This window comes from Prosopis cineraria, unplaced genomic scaffold, assembly GCF_029017545.1.
Source record: "Prosopis cineraria cultivar Desert tree isolate PC_DT_omini unplaced genomic scaffold, ASM2901754v1 PC11, whole genome shotgun sequence".
NCBI classification, from domain to species: Eukaryota; Viridiplantae; Streptophyta; class Magnoliopsida; order Fabales; family Fabaceae; genus Prosopis; species Prosopis cineraria.
Window position 1 is genome coordinate 10435632 of NW_026555342.1, and position 20050 is coordinate 10455681.

The window sequence follows — 20050 nt, forward strand, 5'->3', positions numbered from 1 at the left end:
TAGTTGTCATAATATTTGAATTATTGTTATATTTTAATATTTACTATTATCTTTTAATTTGATCTAGGATTTCTATAACTTCTCGCATTCAAATATAAGATTAAGGTTAAGGCTTATAAATAGCGCCTTAGCTCATTTGTTTTAGATACACATTTGATTAAATAAAAATTATTATTATCTTGCCTCTTCTTTGAGTTTTTTCTTCTCTCTATTCTTTCTAATGATTCTTTTCTATTTTCTCTTTCCCCTTCTCTTCCCCCATTCTGCATCAACAGGCCATTTGAATTTGAATGGAATATGAATTTGGATGGAATATTATTAATTATAAAAAAATTAATTAATATAATTAGTGTTTCATTATAATTGGTTACTCCCTTGCCTAAAATATAATCATATTTTTAAAATTAATGTTGGTTTAAAATGTAAGAAGCTTAGTACAAGTAATTATTTTCCTATTTTAAATCAACTCTTGCATTTTTTTTAATATAAATATTTGTATAAAAATATTCCTCACTCATCATATTAGTACATTAGTAATGGGACTAGAGGTAAAAAAAATAGTAATACATATTTTTATGAGAATCATGACTTTATTGGTATGTGAATTTTTTTTAACTTATGTTTTGGACCAAAAGAAATATATTATAGGGAGAATTTTAGTTTAAGTATAAGGGAAGAGATTTAATTTCATGTAGGTCCAATAATATTTTGAAATTTTAATTAAATTCAGGAAAGAAAAGGTAAAAGAATTTCGACAATGAAATGATTAAAATATCCTTTATCTATTATACAAAATCACTAGTTATTAATTGTTTTAATTTACTTATTAATTTATAAATATGAGTTGCAAATTACATGAGTTGAAATGTCAATAATTATATAAGACTTGATATCAATTTTTTAATCATAAGGGCAATATCATTTGTTAAATTGTTAACTTCACTTGTTAATTTATTAATATCAATTGTAAATTACTGATAGGTCTTGTAATTTATAACTGATATTAGTAAATTAATAAATTAACAACTAATGTTACTGATTGTCTAAAAAATTCATGTAATTTACAAATGATATTGATAAATTAATAAATATAGTAAGAAAATTAGTAATCAGTGATTATGTATAACACGTAAAGGGTATTTTAGTTTTTTTATTATCAAAGTTTTTTTAACTTTTCTCCCTTGAATTGAACTAAAATTTTAAAATATTTTTAAATCTATCTTAAATTAAATCTGTCTCTTGATTCTTAACTAAAATTCTCTCTATATTATAACAAAATCATGTTTGAATATTATTATTTTTTAAAATTAATTTTGATAAAAATATTTTTTAATATTTTAGCCAGAATTAATTTTATATGTTTAAATTACAATGAAAGACATGAGTTTCAAAATGAAAACATTGATAACATTGCATGTAATATTATTAAATTGGTTTTAATTAATGAAAAATAGAGAATAAATGTTGATAAAAAATAGATGATAGAATAAAAATAAAATGACTGTGACAATTTTAGTTGAACTTTCAAACACATTTCAATCAAAGGGGAAAAAATAAAATCAACGAGCAAAAATATTTATAAATAAATATAAATGAAGAAAATAAAAATATAAAGAGAGAAAAGAAAAAAACCTATATAAAAGAGAGAATCATAGAAACTAATTTTGACACGACGACAGGGACATATTTGTGAGTGATAATAAAGTTATCTATAATATTATTAAAAAAATTATTTTGAACTATTTAACAAGTAATATATATAATTATATTATACGCTTATTGTAGTTTAAATATATAAATATTATTTAAATTTAATAATTAAAAAAATAAATAAAGTTAAGTTTAAATAAATTATTTTTATTTAAAAGGGAAAAAAAGGGAAATTCACGTTTAAAAATATCTATATTTAGAATTATTTTATTTTTATTGCACGAATAACAACTACAATGATTACACCATACTTTAGTAATATCCAATCTGCCATCGAGTGAAAGATGCCAAATCGGGTCACAGTACACTTGTACAGCTTATTCATTACTCTATTATACAAATCAAGGGCCGATGGAGGGCCACAATTAAAGATAGATTATGTGCAAATAGGCATATGATTAAAATTAAGAGACAACAGTTATTCAAAATGCCTCGTCATAATGCTGATTCACAAGCGATGCGGTTTGAGTGACTTGTAGGTCACCGGAGTCGGCGGTGAACCTGCTGCCGCCGGTCCCGGCACCGTCTTCTCGTAGCTCTCATAGTACTTGTTACAAGGTACGATGTGCAAAGTCCTGGGGTTCGGACACGGCTTGACCTCGGAGAAGAACTTGGTGCACTCAGCCTGTGTTCTCTGATCGCGAAGTCCTAGAATGCAATTCCGCCGCACGTCCAGCACCTTCGCGTCTATCAGCTTCCTGCATTCTGGTCCCACCTGGGTAAAATAATTACCCGACAGCGTCAAATTCCCGTTTCGGAGCCCTGAAAGCTTGCACACCGACTCCGGAACGGGCCCGTAGAACTGATTATCAGCCAAATTCAAGAACTGGATGTTATCCAAGCAGGCAAAGGAGTGCGGGATTGGACCGGTCAGCCAGTTCTTGCTCACGTCGAAAACCGTAGCTTTGACGAGGAACCCAATCTCATAAGGTAAACATCCAGAAAACTGATTCCCCAGGAACAGCACCTCCGTGATGTTCGTGGCTTTACCAATACTCTTGGGGATCGGACCCGTTAACTTGTTGTTGGCGAATGTAAGATACCTGGCCGGCGTGGACCCGAAGTCATCGGGAAGGCATCCGGTGAGCTGGTTGTTGTTGATGAAGATGACGTCTAGTTGCAGCTTAAAGAGCTGCGGTGGAATCGAACCGCAAAGTTCGTTGAACCTGAGATCCAGGAACACAAGTTGTTTCGATAGAAGGACCTCTTTCGGAAACTCACCGCTTATCTTGTTGTTGCTGAGGTCGAGCTCGAAGAAGTATGGGAACTGGGAGATTTGAGGTGGGACTTGGCCGCTGAAATTGTTGGAGTTCACATGGAAGAATGCTAACTCTGGGATCGGGGCCAAGATTCCGAAAAGGTCAAGCGGTTTATCCTTCTGCACCGCGGAGAATGCGTAGCCATTAAAGTCCAGTCCCGCCACTGCCTTCTGTTTTTCGTTCGGATATGTGGCGCAACGGATGCCATTGAATTTACATACGTCGTTGGACATCTTCCAGTTTGACGTTCGGCCCTGCGGATCGCAGATGTTCTGCTTGAATTTTAGAAGCACTTTTTTTGCTCGTTTCAGCCTGGGTTGCGGTGGTGGGGGAGGCGGCGGTGGGGGAGGGGGAGGCGGCGGGGGTGGAGGGGGAGGAGGCGGAGGCGGCGGTGGGGGAGGAGAGGGCGGAGGTGGGCATGGCGGCGGTGGAGGAGGAGGTGAGCATGAAGGTGGAGGAGAAGGCGGAGGACTTTGACATTCTCCACATTCTGGGGAAGACGAAGGAGCATTTCCAGTATCGCCGCCGCCGCCGCCAATGATAATCTCTAAAGCTTCTCTTTTCGACCTGGTCAGCTCATGCGAATGTGAAGAATGAGGCAGGAAAGCACTAGCAAATATCAACAATAGAACACATAGAGTGATGTTATCCATCTTCAACTTCCAGACAAGCACAAGAAGCTGATGAGAGTTGGGTGTAATGAAAGCTGGGGTCGTATGGGATTATATATATATCGAGAAAATGTGTCTTGATCGTACATGTTGAAAAGTCAAGCCTCGCATAAGAGCCATAAATGATCTATCTACGGCAAAAACAAAAAAGAGAGGGGGAGGGGGGGTTGTCTTCTGAGATGATTATGTGCCTTTTCCTTTTTTCCCTTGTGCGAGCAGAGGAGAAGGCTAATAAACAACCTTTTCGGTAGGCCCTAAATTTCTCGACTTTAACACTAAAGACGCTTCATGCTAGTAAACAAAGCACATGGTTACACCCACCCGAAGGATTGACTTGAAAGGAAAATTTGGTCTACTCCATGTATTTGGTTTTTAATTTATTAAAAATTTATTTGATAAAAATTTATTTAATTTAAATTAATTTAATAAAATTAGTTGTTATAATAAAATTTATGTTTGGATATATTTTTTTAAAAGTTAGTTTAATAAATTAAAAGTTATTTAGATTAATAATGATTTGTGTTTTTAAAATGTACTTTTGAATGTATAGTGATAAAAAAGGACATTGATTTATGATAATTTATAATTTTTGTTATACAAATATAATATATTAAAAATATAAAAAAAATCAAAATAACATAAAATTTAATATGTTAAATAATAAGAATAAAAAATGTAAATTTTAATATTAAAAAAAATATAATAAATAATTCAACAGTCATTAATATTGAATGTCATATCTTATAAATAGGATTAAAAATATTTTTTTCTTTTTCATATACAAAAGGTTTACAAAATTACTTCCCTATATAATTTATTTGGCTTTATAGCTATTGCATTAAATTCAAATTTTAATAAAACAGAGCACGTAATAAGTATTGTAAGGGAATAAGGACAGTATAATAAATTTAAAAACTCAACACCAAAAGGTCAATTTAAAAAACTTCAAAAAATTAATTCTCAAATATACTTTTAATAGCTTTCTCAATGTACATTTAAAAAATTAATTTATTCAGTCATAAAATTTTCAAACAATATTCTACGTTCAAAAAGTATAGCAATATATTCTAAAAGTTAAAAGTTATGCATTCAAACGGGTTCTCCCGTTGGAGATTAAATGCTAGTGATCTTCGAGCTCTCTGCAGAAAAATCTCCGCTTTATTGGGCCTCTGGTGGATATAATTCAAGGAAGACGACATAAATAGTCTGACCACACCTTTTAAACACAGAATTCCCAATCATCACTGTTAGCAAGTTGCAGTCAATAAATTTGAAGTGTACAATAAATATATAAGGGTATAAGGGGAAGTTAATATAAATGTACAATAACTAATAGCATGTTGGGATGCAACTGTTAACAATGTGGTTAATGTAGGTGAAGAAAATATCATACTCATGAGATGGAGACATGAAGTTGGCCCGAAAAAGAAAAAGAAAAAGAGAGAGGTCGAGACATGAAGCATGCAAGCCTTTAATTTTTCATGGAAGCTGAAAATAAAGGAGAGACTTGGACATATGGATGGGGCAATCAATCCATTAAACGATGTCGCTTTTGCCGTGTGATCAATGGACATAGTTCGCGCCAAGCAAGTTGTAATCTCAACTTCTAGACACAGGCCAATTCGAAGGTTGTTCCAACACAGAGTTTTCAGTCTTTGCTTTTTTTTTTTTTTTTACGGTTACTAAACAGGATCTTGATCAACATCCTTTGAAAAACATAATTAATTATGCTAGATTTTTGTCATTTAATTACTAGTCAAGTATCTGTTAGCTCGGGCCATCTTTGTTGTCATGGTAAACACCCACTTTACTGTACAAAGGCAATGGATGATGATAAGAAGCCTGTTGGTCTAGAGACTTAATCTGGTACTCCTTTTTGAACAATGTTGTCCAGATTTTATTCAAAACCAAAAATCGGTCTTTTTTAACTTTTTATTTTAAATCCTTTTTTTCCTTCTGTAACAGTAGCTACCCAATTCTCCATTTTATTGTCAACTGTAAATCCGCACGTAAGCAGAAAGAACTCAGTACGAGGCGTTCAATCCCCTTCCTGATTTTATGAATTTTGAAGTTTTTTGTACCGTCTACATATGAACTGAATATTGGTAACGTGACAAAACGATTTTAGTAAATTAGACGCGTTCATGAATCATTCCATGCCTCTTATCATACTGGGTAATCAGGAAATCATGCCATTCAAGTTAGAATTGGAACCTCATCAATAGTACTTCGTGTACCTACTCTTGTCTGTTTCATCGTTTGAACATCATCTGTAACTCCGTTTACATAGGAGAAACAAACACTGATGGGATTTGCTAATGGCTAGTTGCCTTTTTGGCAACGGTAATCTCCTCATGAGCATGGGGTCCAAATTTGAACCTTCTATTAACACGTGTGCCCGCTAGTTGTCAAATATTAAATTGATTACTTGAAAAACGAGGCCGTGGTGGGATTTCTCCTTTCTTTGTCTTGGAGTGTTGTAAGTATTATGTCTCACTAATCTAACAAAGCATGCTTTCTCAATCATAGTGATTAAATTATATTTAGGAGAAAAAGTAATGACCATGAAATAAACTATTTCAACCACCTTGTTCTTTTTTTAAGGACATTTAAGGAATGTTATCTTTTATTAAAATTTTAATAATTAGATATCCTTAAACACACTCATTCCAATTCTTAGTATAAGATCATTTTAATCAAATGTTGTGATTAAGAAATGGAGTTAAGGTAATTACTAACCTCAATCGTTTCAAAAACCATGCTCTTTTTGTAAATCTATCTCTATCGATTTTGTTGAAAATAAAATAAAATAATAGATAAACTCTATTTTCTCTCCTACTTTTACATTAATTGAATAGGAGCATATTTTTCATTGTTTGACAAATATTAATTGAAAAGGAGCATATTTGGCAATGTTTAATAAATAATTATATCCTTCTAATTCTATTTATAAGTCATTTATAATATATTTTATTAGAATTAAAAAATCTTAAAATTTATTAATTTTGTTCAATTTAATAAGTTCTTTACTTTGCTCATCTTAAATATATATATTTTAACAATATATTTTCTCTCTTCAATATTCAATTGAGGATAAAATAAAAAATTTGTGATGAAAATTTATTAATATAACTTATAAATATAACCAAAAAATCCTATTTATTTATCTTGTAAATAAAATCAAATGAAGCAGTCTGCAAAAGATTCCATATTTAACATCAAAGTTGTATGAAATGGTTCAATACGTAGGATCCCATGCAACAATAAATATTCTTACACTTGAACCTGTAAGAATTTAGCATGTGTTTGGTAAACTTATTTTTGACTTTTGAGAAGTACTTTTCCACTTTCAAGATGCCGGATGTTGTTTAAAAAAATAAAAAGCAAAAGATAAAAGTGCATTAGAGAATGTTATTAAAAATGAATTTAGAGGATGAAGTTTTTGAAAAATAAATTTAAAAAAATGAGATGTCATCTAATTATACTATTTCAAATTTAATTTATTATTCATTTATTTAAAAATAATTATTAATTCATTAAAAAATATAATCATTATTTAAATAATAATAATTAGAGATTAAGTTTTTAACATTATAAATAAAATAATTAATCATGTTAATTTTTAACATTATATTCAACTATTTATAAATTTTTTGTCCAATATATAAAATTTTTTGTTATTTAAAATTTTCATTGTCCAATGTTTGTCCAGTTGGTTAAACTTTTTTGAATAAAAGAAGTTTATCATATATACCTTTTGAATCATATTAATTTTCAATCTTAATATATGTTAAACTATTTATTGTATAATTTTTTAATATACCAAACTTTATATTTTTTGTTTTTATTATTTAACATATCAAATTTTATATTATTTTAATTTTTTATCACAGTTTTTAAATATTTTAAACTTAAATATATTACATTTATATAATAAAAATTACAAATCATTATAAATTAATTTTATTTTTTGTAATTATAAATTCAAAAGTATATTTTACTGTTATAATCTAAATAATTTTTAATTTTTTAAATTAATTTTTTTAAAAAAATATCTAATTATAAATTTTATTATAATAATTGTGTTTTATTAAGGTAATTTTTATCAAATAAACTTTTAATAAATTAATTTTTAACTAACAAAAAGCCAAACAGACATTTAATTAGGATGTTTAAAGTATCGCAGATATCGGAAGGAGCCGTATTCTTGAAATTTGAGAAGGGCGTGATAGTTGAAAGTTATCGCGCAGAAGATTTTCAAGTTAAAAACAAATTAATAGTTATACATTGATGACAGAAGATATAACTGAACTTAGTTATGATGGCCTTCGTTATTGGAACGATATCATATTCGCTGCCAAAAAAAAAATCCAAATAACTTTGGATGCTAGTTATAATTACAAATATTTTATAAAAAATATATCTGCTGTTCCTTATAGTTTACTCAACTTTAAATTAAGTCTTTGTAATTTATTTTATTTAATTAAACTCTTATAATTTGATCTATTATATATGTTAAACTCTTAAGGTTAAAATTAATAATGAATTATTAATTTTTTTTAAAAAAATACTCTTAGATTCTACAGAAAATTTAATTTAACATTTTTAGTAAAAATTGAAAAAAATTGTTTTAATAAACTGTTTAAATTTTAATCAATTTTTTATAAAAAAATTTTATGTATAAAAAATATTTTTAAAAAATATAATTATTCAAATTTTGAGTTGTAAAAATTATATAATTAAGTTTAAAATCATATAATTATTTAATAAAAATATAAGGGTTCTTAATTTTATATTTTTAAAGAAAGATTTAAATATTTTACTTTTTAAAGATTAAAAAATTTAATGTATTAAATTGTAAAAATTGAATTAAGATAAAATAAATTATAGAAACCGGATTCAAAATTGATTAATTATAAATATCTACAGTGGTGTTTTTCCATATTTTATTATTGTATTAGGAAAAAAAATTAAAATATTAATTGTTGAAACAGAGTATGGCGAGGGTTGTTGGGAAAGGAATGAAGGCCCGAATCTAGGGTAAATTCCACCTCATGGTCTTGGGATGATGAACAATTTGACAAGCGTGACAGATACGAACTCCTATTTCCTTGCTCTTTCTGTTCTTCTAACCAATCTGCTGCCTCTTTCTTCTGATCACCTCCATCTCTGTGATCTCCTTCTCCTTCCTCCCAATCTCTTCTCTCCATTTCCACCACAACAATGGACTCCTTTCAAACATCGTTGTCGACGCGTCTCTTTCTCCTTCTTCTTTCCTTCTCTGCTATCGCCTCTGCTTTGGACATGTCCATCATCGACTATGACGCCAGCCACGTGCCCAAAGGCGCTCTCCGAGACGAGAGGCACGTGAGGAGCATGTACGAGTCCTGGCTCGTCAGGCATGGCAAAGCCCACAATGCCTTGGGAGAGAAGGAGAGGAGATTTCAGATCTTTAAGGATAACCTCCGCTTCATTGATGAGCACAATAACGTAGAGAACCGCTCATTCAACCTCGGTCTCACCCGGTTCGCTGATCTTACCAACGACGAGTACCGGTCCATCTATTTGGGTGCCAAGATGAACCGATCCAGGCGATCGCTCTCCGGCTCCACGAAGAGCGATCGCTACGCCTACCACGCCGGCGACCAGTTGCCTGACACCGTGGATTGGAGAGCCAAGGGTGCTGTGGTTCCAGTGAAAGATCAAGGCCAATGCGGTTAGTTTTATTTATTTAGATGATTAGATAGGAAAAACTGCAGTAGGTGGGTGTTATATCGTTTTCCATTAAATGAGATTAATGGAGTGGGGTTTTGAAAATGAAGGGAGTTGCTGGTCATTCTCTGCCATCGGAGCCGTGGAAGGGATCAATCAAATCGTGACCGGGGACCTCATATCGCTGTCAGAGCAAGAACTGGTGGATTGTGACAGATCTTACAACCAGGGATGCAATGGAGGTCTCATGGACTATGCCTTTGAGTTCATCATCACCAATGGAGGCATTGACACCGACGAGGATTACCCTTACCGTGCTCGTGATGGTGCATGCGATCCCAACAGGGTATGACTCTCATCTTAAGTTCCTACGCATCTTCCAATTGAACTTCCTGCTCTATAATCTAACACCAATATTAAGTTCTGTTTGGATTCCCAGAAAAATGCCCGTGTCGTCACCATTGATGGATACGAAGATGTCCCAGAAAATGATGAGCTTTCCTTGATGAAGGCTGTTGCGAACCAGCCAGTTAGTGTTGCCATTGAAGCTGGTGGCAGGGCATTTCAGCTTTATCACTCGGTAATCATACTCTAAATATCTTTGACCATTCAGCACTCTCAAAGAAGTGTGTGTCTCTGAGATGGGATTTTGGCAGGGTGTATTCACAGAGCAGTGTGGAACGCAGCTTGATCATGGAGTGGTGGCGGTGGGATATGGAACGGAGAATGGTAAGAATTACTGGTTAGTGAGGAACTCGTGGGGTCCATCGTGGGGAGAGGAGGGTTACATCAAGCTAGAGAGGAACGTGGCAAGTGGTGGCAAGACAGGCAAGTGTGGCATCGCAATGGAGGCATCGTACCCTACAAAGAAGGGTAACAACCCTCCTAATCCTGGGCCTTCCCCTCCGTCTCCATCAAAGCCTGAGACTCAATGTGATGATTACTACTCTTGTCCTTCTGGTTCCACTTGTTGCTGCGTCTATGAGTACCAAAACTTCTGCTTTGGATGGGGATGTTGCCCTCTTGAATCTGCAACCTGCTGTGACGACCATTTGAGTTGTTGCCCTTCTGATTACCCTGTCTGTGATGCAAGAGCTGGAACTTGCAGAGTGGTAAGTATTACTCCATTACACTTCCTTCTCGAATGAGGTATTCTGTATCCATATAACTTGGGCATTCGATATGACTTTGCTGATGGGAATGAGCTGCTGTGAATGAAACAGAGCAGTGAGAATCCATTTGGAATAAAAGCTTTGAGGCGATCCCCGGCTTCAAGCTTGAGAGGTCAGCAAAGATATGCTGCCAGGATCAACTTCGTTTGATATGTTTGTGAAATGACAAGACTTTCTTGAGGACTCAAGACGATGAGGAACGTATATGAGATGGAATGCGACTTCAGAATTTTTCAATTTGAATTGTCATTGCTGTAAATATGCTTTATTATTCTACACTTTTAAAGCTCGCATTTTAGATTCTGCATTTTGAAGCTCCGTTCCGTTTCAGACAAGGGGGAACTGCTTGAATAATAGAAACTTAGTGGTATATACTGTACATAGTTTTAACTTGAACCATATTAAGCCCGCTTTTTTAATATTCGAGTAATTCTTCGAGATGATTCCACATATCTTTATTGTCATCTGTTTGCAAATGATTTTTTTCGTCCAGATAAGTTGGCACTTGCAAAAACGAAGCTACGAAGCAAAAGAAAATTTTCTTATGATTAGTTGATAGTTCCCAGGCCTGATGGTTTTAAAACAAGACCCATTCAAAAATTTTCGCAGATAATGAAAGGGGAAATTTTCAAATGACTCAGGAGTTCTTGTTTGTCACTGGATGGAGAAATGTTTAAATAGTACTTATATTGTGTTAAATGTTAATAGACGCCAAAAATAGATGTGCTCGTTCTCTTTGTGACTGTAGACCCATAGGTTGTATGCGATGGTGTACTAAAGCTTTCAAATCCAGCAGTGGTGTACAGAAGTGCCTCACTAAGTGTCAAATGTCTTATTTAGATCCATCGATTTATTAATGATTTATCAAGTCAAATGTTTTAGTATTTAAGTAATTAATTTTTAGGAGGAGCTGGTATATATACATACAAAGTTGGTTCAGATTGATTTCATTCAAGAATAAAGTAATGAAAAATGATTCAAAATCCCAATTATGAAAATTTCCGTTACTTGACAATTTCAAAATGCCGCCATGTATAGGTTCGGGAGCGATGCGTTCTCATCTTGCAAGCCACAATGGTTGGAGAGAAGAATTAAAGATTCCTTTTTGTTACCGAGGAGAACAAATTCAGTCGATATGAGTTGGGATTGTAACTCAAAGGCTACAGTAGTTTCTAATCTCACAACGGCAGTATGGGGTTGGAATCTTAATCTGCTATCTCGCTACTTACCCCCTATATTATGTTGGCTGTGTGCAGGTAAATTGAGAGGTGCATTGCTTGAGTTGTGTCAAATGACACTATTTTTAAAAACTATTCCGGTATACTAACAATTTTTTAAGATTAAACAAACACTTCCTATACAAACAAGATAACAGAATAGCAAAACTGACTAGAAAGCAACTCAGATGAACATGGTGCATAGGCAAAAGAGGAGGGAAGAAGTGGCTTGAGAACTCTAGAGCCTGGCATCTCGTCCTATCTGCATCCTCGCCTATATATAGGCGGAAACTATAGATGTGAACATTGGGCTCATAATCACCGAATTAAATACCATTAAGCTTTGGTCACACGAACATAGAACAACTTAAATCCTCAATTATGCACGCACGCATTACTCTTGGAGCTGTTTGGGGACAAACACATAATGGAGTTTATTAATGTAAATTTGTTTAAGAATCTTTTAAAGCCAAAAAATGTTTAAGGTTAAATTCAAATTTCAAACAATTAAAAATAAAGGTTTGTCATTAAGCTTGTGTAAATAAATAATTTTTTTTTTACAAAAATAATCCGGTAAAAAGACTTGTTCTCAAAATAGATACCTCTAGATCCAAGTTGGGTCAAGTTAGACATTGATGACTCTATTGATTCTTATGGGTTCGTTACTTGTGACGGAGTCATATAAGACTTGCAAGGATCTTGAAAATATAGGTTTACAAAATATCTAGGTATCATCTCGGTATTACTACAGAGTTTTTGGCAATCCTGAAAAGTCTTAAACTCTGTTGGGAAGAAAATTACTCTCATTTCAATGTTCACTGTGACTTTTTAAAAGCTATTCATCTTATACAAAATGAATACATGCTTTATCACCCTCTTAATAATCTTGTTAGAAGCATTAGGAACCTTCTTATGCATGATTAGGGCTGCACAAAAGACTGAACGGGACTGGACTTTAGCCTAACCCGGAGTTTGATCCTTTTTATGAAAAGGACTGGGTTAGGTAACCCATAATCCGGTCTGATCCTGTAAAAACCTAGAGATTAACAAGACTGAATTTGGTCCATAGGACTGGGAGATTGGTCCTGTTAGTCAAATACTCACTTGGCCTTTTTTTTTTCTCTATGATGACCAATAATCTATTTCAATTTAACAAATTCAATTAAGATAATAAAAACACTTATAATTATAATAAATCCATAATAATTTCTAATACCAAGAAAATAATATTTTAGTTACAGTCCAAACTTCAAATGATTTAAATACATAACTTCAATAAAAAATCAGAGGAAAGACCAAAAATAGACCAGAGGAAAAAATCAGCAAGAACAGAAGTAATAAAAATCAGCCCACAGACATGTTCCTTCAGAGTTCGAACAGATCAAGATCAGAGTGCAAAGTGCAAGGCAGGGGCTAGGGCTTTGGCGCACTGAAGAAATTGAGAATGAGAGCAAAGTTGAGTGAGTGATTGAGATGTTAAGTGCTGTTGAGTAACAGTGTTGAGTTTTTTTTTCGATCAGAGTGCAAAGTGAAAGGCAGGATTGAGACTTTTTTTTTCTAAGGCTTATTAATTAATAATTTATAAATTAATTTTAATTATATTAAAATAATTATATAGGACCAAACCGGACCACTTAGTTCAGATGCTTGGTCTCTAGTCTAGTTTTACCCGAAAAATCAGTCCTATCTTTTTGGTCTTTTTGATCCTATAGGACCAGCATTTTACAGGATTGGACAGGACCGGATTTTCATAGGTCGGACCGGACCGAATAAGACTACAAGACTTTTGCACAGCCCTATGCATGATTAGTAGTCTCCATTAACAAAGTTTTTAGAAAAGCAAATTATTGTGCTGATTGAATGGTTCATCAAATTGATAGGGATAGTTTTGATATTATAATTTTGGGCAAAGGGACAAAAATAACTAAAAAGTTGTTGCTCAGAAGAATTTGATAGCCTAAAACGAGAAAAAATAGATGAGTATCCATGAAATTATTTTTTCTGTGCATCTGTGACCAAATTGTTATAAATCACCAACTTTGACCATTATGTTGTAGATATGAAATTTAACTGTTTGGTCACAAATGCACTAAAAAAATAACTTCATGAACACTTTTGCGCTTTTTCTCATTTTAAAATACTAGATGTTATTAGCTGACAACTTTTTGATTATTTTGCCCCTTTATCCTAGAATTATTTATGATCCACCATTATGGTATGAGATCATTTTACATTTGGGTGTTTCCTGACTATTTTTTTTTTAAATGATTGCACGGTTTTAGCTGGGTCCTTATGAAAGAAAGAAAGAGAGAAGGCTATAGTACGCGGCTACAAAACAGTGTTGGGAAAACCATAACTAATGTTGTCCCAAGTTCACCACAATGTCTTGTTCCAAATGGAAAATAAACCTGCATTGTGACTTCTCAATTTGAAATCAGTAATGATGCCCTGTGAAGCTTTGAAATCAATAATGATGCCCTGTGAAGCTCGTTCACAAGTAACAGAAGAGCATAACTCGGTCGGAGATTGGGAAAAGAATGAGTAACGTACGTACAAGAGTGCAGGCCCATTTTTATAAACAATTTGGCTTCCAAAGTGCATCCTGCTTTCAAATTATTCTTGGGAATTTCACTTTCAAAGGCGTTGGGGATCTTTCGTATGTGGTACTGACACTGTGAGAAAACATGGATTCTCAACCCTATCATCAATCAACTCAATGCCTCAGCTCTTAAACACCCAACAAACTCTTAATGGTACATAGGGTACACATTAAAAAAAAAAAAAAAACTTAGAAGGACCAAAATCAAAAGCTGCTCTTAATGTTTATTGTTAAGTTTACCATCTCTGAATCGTAAATTCTTGTAGATGTGCATTCGATGAATGCTAATTACCTATATTTAGACTTATGAAATCATGTTCTGAGTCTTTAATAAATAATATTCAAAAAACACAAATTTACAAGTTTTGGGGTGAGAATTTATCTCTCATAGAGATCACAAATTTAGTAAAAAGTTAAATGGCTTGATAAAAAAGATTAAAGGGAGTATAAATGGGTGTGTGGCCATCATCAGATTTACAAGTTCAAGTAGAAAGATGTTGCTTTGCTTGTATGATTCTACTAAAGAGTGACAGACAGCTGAGTGTCTCACTTTACTCTCTCCATCATCACCTCAATGATTTATCCCTTTCCACCTTGTTGCACCCAAACCCCAAAATATATACAGAGGTAGGGCTGACCACTGCTTCATCCATCTCATTCCTTTGCAAATTGCAATTAATGTGCCTTGTGCTTATGAGAATATCACACTACCTGCTTCCTCAGCTGGTCCAGAGCTAGCCTTCCTTTGTCATGCCATACCCACATTCTTGCCCTTACAACACCTAACCCATGTTTCAATTTAAATGCTGATTAATTAAGCTGAGGTTCTCATGTACGTAATAAAAGGACTCCAAGAAAGTATTTTCCGTATTAATGATAGCTTTTATTTCTTCATGTCAAAATTTTAAAACAGATTGTTATTGTTAAATAATGATAATATTAATATAATAAATTATCTATATCTCAATTTTTTTTTGGTATAAGAGAAAGAAATACATTCTTCTTGGACTGATCAAAGGTCTAGAGCAGTGGTATATCTAAATCAAATATTACACTCTTCTAAGTCATTTTTCACTTTCTCACTAGAAGTAATAGTCAAATCATTGAAGTTGTCTCAAAAAAATGAAAATTTTTAAATTTTTCTCTCATATGCAACATCTTTCTCTACTCATAGGAAATTGTAAAAAAAAAAAAAAGAAAGAAAGAAAACAATTAGTAATATATCTATTTATACAAAGTTTTCTTAAAAGTGCAGGCACAGTACTTGAAGAGCCATGAGATTGAACCTAGAATCTAGTGCCACAAAGACGCAACTTGATATCATTAGGCCCAAGGGTCTATCTATTTGTACAAAGTTCTTTTTACTCATAAAAAGGGTTATCAATTGGTTTTTTTTTTTTTCAAGATTGTGACTTCGTATATAGGATTGCAGGGAGGATTTTGCATAACAGTTTTTTCCAAATAAAAACTTTTAAAATGTTCCCGAAACAATCCGCAAAAATTAATTATTGATTAAAAATAATAACAATAGTTCTTTAAGATACTGTTTGGCAAGACAAAAGGAGTGTGGAAAATCAGAAAAGAGACCCGGGGGGGGGAGATAAAGTGAAAGAAAGTTGTCTGATGAAAAGAAAATAGTCAAAATATATTGATAAATTCGAGGAACTCTTAGCGAACAATGGGCTGAAAATTAAGTTGGGCCATTGTTGTCAGAGTGAGGCCATTAAGCCCAGAAAGCAGAAAAACAAATTGATCAAGAGGAATGGGGGAAAAAACAAGAAGAATTGAATAGCAGAGGAGCAGAGCAGGAGAGTGTGTCTGCCTCAATGCCCTGCTTCCATGCGTCTTTATTTAGGTTTATAGGAGGTTGTTTTCACTGGGTCCGGCTTGATTTGTGTGCCCTTAAGATTTCTGCCCTCCAACTAAACACCGAAAGCACCAACATCAGAACACACGCGCACACACACACACACACACACACACTCTCTCTCTCTCTCTCTCTCTATAAAAGACAAGCGTGAAACCCACTCGCCTCTAAATTCAATATCTCCTTCTACTTTTCTTCCTCTTCCTCTCACCAATTCTCTCCTCTGCTTCCCCATTACTGAGACACACACAGATAGAGCGAGAGAGAGACAGGGATGGGTGAGCCACTGTGTCTTCACTTTCTATGATGACCAAAACACTCTTTCTCACTCCCTCTCTTCTTCGCAGAGGAAGATGGCAATCCTCCACCATCACAATGACCAACTAGCTCACCACGAGAACTCTTCCTCCTTCCTTGATGCTCTTTACTGTGACGAAGAAAAGTGGGAGGAGGAGGAGGATGAAATAGAACAAGTGGAAGGGAATGATGAGGCTGGTCTTCCTCTTCCTCGGATCTTGTTGGACCAAGACTTGTTCTGGGAAGACGAAGAGCTCGACTCTCTCTTCGCCAGGGAAGAAGAAGCTTGCTTTGACCTGAGCGTCGATCTCTCTCTGGCTCGTCGCGAGTCAGTGGAATGGATGCTTAAGGTCAAAGCCCATTATGGCTTCTCTGCTCTAACGGCAACACTGGCCATCCACTATCTGGACAGGTTCCTCTCGAGCTTCCATTTTCAAAGGGAGAAGCCGTGGATGATCCAGCTAGTGGCTGTCACTTGCCTCTCTCTCGCAGCAAAAGTTGAAGAAACTCAAGTCCCTCTTCTTCTAGATTTCCAAGTACGTTAAACTAAACCAAGAAAAAAGAAAAATACAAACTTGGGATTCTCATGTCTCCGGACATCATAAATCAACATGCTTCTGCTATATCTTCTGTTTCAGGTGGAAGATACTAAATACATGTTCGAGGCAAAGACTATACAGAGAATGGAGCTGCTTGTTCTATCAACGCTCAAATGGAAGATGCACCCAGTAACCCCTCTCTCGTTTCTTGATCACATCATAAGGAGGCTCGGCTTGAAAACCCATCTTCACTGGGAGTTCCTTAGGCGCTGCGAGCATCTCCTACTCTCTATACTTCCGGGTAAGTAACTGAGATTCAATTCAAAAACACCAGGAAAACAAATATATGAAAAAGTACCCTTTACTCTCAAGATCGCTTATCGATCAGTATGTGCGTGTTTTATGGAGTCCAGATTCAAGATTTGTGGGTTATCTCCCTTCGATATTGGCTACCGCGACAATGCTGCACGTGGTAGACCAGATTGAGCAGAGTGAAGGAGTTGAATATAAAAATCAGCTTCTGGGCATTCTTAAAAGCAACAAGGTATGGGCTTCTAGGGCATTCTTAATGAAAAGCTGCTAAATAGTAAATTAATGCAGAATACATGATAAACGCATGATTTGATCTGGATGTAAGTTGAGGTATTTTGGCTCTGTAATTTGGCAGGAGAAAGTGGATGAGTGCAATAATGCGATACAGGAGCTGTCAAGCCGTAACAATTATTATTATAACTACGGGCATAACAAGACGAAGAAGCGGAGGTACGGGGAAATGAGTCCCGGGAGCCCAAGTGGCGTAATCGACGCAGTTTTTGGGTCTGATGGTTCCAACGATTCGTGGGCGGTGGGGTCATCATTATGTTCATCCCCGGAGCCACTGTTCAAGAAGACCAGACCCCAAGAACAACAACAAATGACATTGTCACCGTTCAATCGGGTCACTGTCGGAATCATTGGCGCATCTCCTTGAAGAGATCCTCGGAAAGAACAAAGCACCCAAGAAGAGGATGTTTTTATATTCGCTGCATTCGCTGTTCCTCTCGGCGCTTCATGTCTTCATTTCCAACACTGCCCATGAAAACGGTTTGTCTCCTGAGGTGCAGAAGGTGAACGATCGGGAGGACAAAGTTGGCAATGAAGAAATGTATCTGCTGCTGCGTTCTGCATATCTCTACTATAAGTTCTTAGGCACTCTTTCCGTTCTGTTTTTTTTTTTTAAATTTTAAATGGATCTCTTCGGGACCATATTTTATATGGACATACTTAATTATATCTTTCATTCTATAATAAATTCAGAACAATTCTTGTTCATTTTGTTTACGGTTTCTAACGTTCACTTCACGTTGAACGCTTCGCTGCCTGGCTGGTATGGAATATTTTTTTTCCCCAGCATGGAGATGGGAGCCCCGGATGGTCCACTCTAAGACTTTTGGGGTCAAGTTAATATTTGTGTGCTTTGAAAAGAATTTTTTTAACTCGATTCTCTTTAGTTTGAAGGTTTTGTTTCATCTTGGCAGAAAAATTTTATTCTTAATAACGTTATTTTTATATGAAGCATGTTAATAAAGAATGGATATGATGAAGGTTAGATGCTTTTGAATATGGATGAAAACAAGCCCTTGTTTGACTAGGTCAAATTTAAACATTATATCATATTCAATTGAGGGTAGTCTTGAGAAAAATGTTTAACTGAAGACCTTGTGTTTAAGGGTAAACAAGTCAATGTATCATGTTGTAGTATCATATATAGTGGTGATTAGAGTGATGATAAATAGAGAATAAAGAAGAGAAGAAAAAAGTAAAGGGGCAAGAAATAGAGAAAGGAGTAAGTAGGAAGCATGTGAGGAGAGAAGGCGATTGTCGGGCAGTGGGTGAAAGGGCTTTGACCCTCCTTTCATGGGCCCCACCTCGTATCCCTCTCTCCTCTCCCATTCTTCTCTCATTCTCTTGCTTTCAAACTTGAATCCCGCCCACCACTCTTACTCAAATATAAGTAACCTTCATTCTTTCAAAAAAAAAAAAAAAATAGAACATAATTTTCTTTTGAAATGATTTGCTTGAAATTTTGAACACTTAGAGTGATTTGATTGTGCTCACAAGTAAATTCAAGGCAATTCCTGTAATTTTTTTTATGAAGTTGAAATACATAGGGATGGCACAATCTAGACTCAATTTGTGAATACCTATCATACTTTGAAATGCAAGCTTGCAAACTCATCAATTGTAAGATTTGAATTTAAGATTGACATGTTTGCTTTTAAACTAAAATATTAACTTGTGCATAAATTTCTTCTTTCAATGTTTGCAGTATATGGACAAATGGATTGACTTGAAAAATAGTGTATTAAGAGATAAAATACACATACATACATACATACATACATACATACATACATACATACATATATATATATATATATATATCCTGTTAGGATTGTGTGTTTGATGTGAGACAATATAACACTAGCAAGTTTGAATATTGGATTGAAGAGAGAAATATGAACAAGATTTCTTTAACTTAAATTAAATTATACTTCTTGCATTCTAAATTATAAAATAATTTTAAATAAAATCTCACATATCAATAAAATTTATTAAATGCATTTCATAACTTTACTTTTTTAAAATAAAAATACAAACTTTTAAAATATCCTTCATTTAATATTTTATTGATAAAAGAATATTAACAAAAGAGAATATATGAAAAGAATAATATTAATAAATTATCATAAATAAAAAATTATTTTTATTAAAGTATCTTAAATTTTAAAATTTAAATTTTTTTTAAATGACTAATAATTTAAAATTGAGGAAGTATATTTGAAAGACCTAGTATCTTCTTCCGATGCTTTCATAATTGAGGGGAGTAGGATTAGGGTGAGAAGGCATTAATTATACAGCCAACGTAGGAACCCTATGGTTGGAAACTTGAAGAGAGCTTGTACTTGTGTGCTCATTAATGATTAATTGCATACGTTTGCTTCACGACCTTCACATTGTGCCAACA

General features: G+C 34.0%; 3 protein-coding genes across 3 annotated transcripts; 2 read left to right on the forward strand and 1 right to left on the reverse strand.

Moving 5' to 3' along the window:
* Positions 1-1903: 1903 nt before the first annotated feature.
* Positions 1904-3770, reverse strand: LOC129285977 (leucine-rich repeat extensin-like protein 3). Its single transcript, XM_054921997.1, has one exon. The coding sequence runs from the start codon at positions 3620-3622 to the stop codon at positions 2159-2161; it is 1464 nt and encodes a 487-aa protein (XP_054777972.1). The 5' UTR covers positions 3623-3770; the 3' UTR covers positions 1904-2158.
* Positions 3771-8713: 4943 nt separating this feature from the next.
* On the forward strand, positions 8714-10972 carry LOC129285908 (cysteine proteinase mucunain-like). The gene is made up of 5 exons (XM_054921887.1): positions 8714-9356; positions 9463-9698; positions 9792-9932; positions 10009-10464; positions 10576-10972. Exons 1-5 carry the CDS (start codon positions 8864-8866, stop codon positions 10672-10674), a joined length of 1425 nt encoding a protein of 474 aa, XP_054777862.1. The 5' UTR covers positions 8714-8863; the 3' UTR covers positions 10675-10972.
* A 5396-nt stretch (positions 10973-16368) lies between these two features.
* LOC129286600 (cyclin-D3-1-like) lies at positions 16369-18354 on the forward strand. Its single transcript, XM_054922550.1, has 4 exons — positions 16369-17040; positions 17143-17344; positions 17457-17587; positions 17711-18354. The coding sequence occupies exons 1-4, from the start codon at positions 16561-16563 to the stop codon at positions 18011-18013; spliced, it is 1116 nt and encodes a 371-aa protein (XP_054778525.1). The 5' UTR covers positions 16369-16560; the 3' UTR covers positions 18014-18354.
* The last annotated feature ends 1696 nt before the right edge of the window (positions 18355-20050 follow it).

Bases quoted from the DNA above. Each gene is read 5' to 3' on its own strand.
- LOC129286600 (XM_054922550.1), top strand. From the start codon at position 16,561: ATGGCAATCCTCCACCATCACAATGACCAACTAGCTCACCACGAGAAC. The intron at 17,041-17,142 runs GTACGTTAAACT...CTTCTGTTTCAG, and splicing joins CTCTTCTTCTAGATTTCCAA to GTGGAAGATACTAAATACAT. The intron at 17,345-17,456 runs GTAAGTAACTGA...TATGGAGTCCAG, and splicing joins CCTACTCTCTATACTTCCGG to ATTCAAGATTTGTGGGTTAT.
- LOC129285908 (XM_054921887.1), top strand. From the start codon at position 8,864: ATGGACTCCTTTCAAACATCGTTGTCGACGCGTCTCTTTCTCCTTCTT. The intron at 9,357-9,462 runs GTTAGTTTTATT...TTGAAAATGAAG, and splicing joins GAAAGATCAAGGCCAATGCG to GGAGTTGCTGGTCATTCTCT. The intron at 10,465-10,575 runs GTAAGTATTACT...TGAATGAAACAG, and splicing joins GAGCTGGAACTTGCAGAGTG to AGCAGTGAGAATCCATTTGG.
- LOC129285977 (XM_054921997.1), bottom strand. From the start codon at position 3,622: ATGGATAACATCACTCTATGTGTTCTATTGTTGATATTTGCTAGTGCT.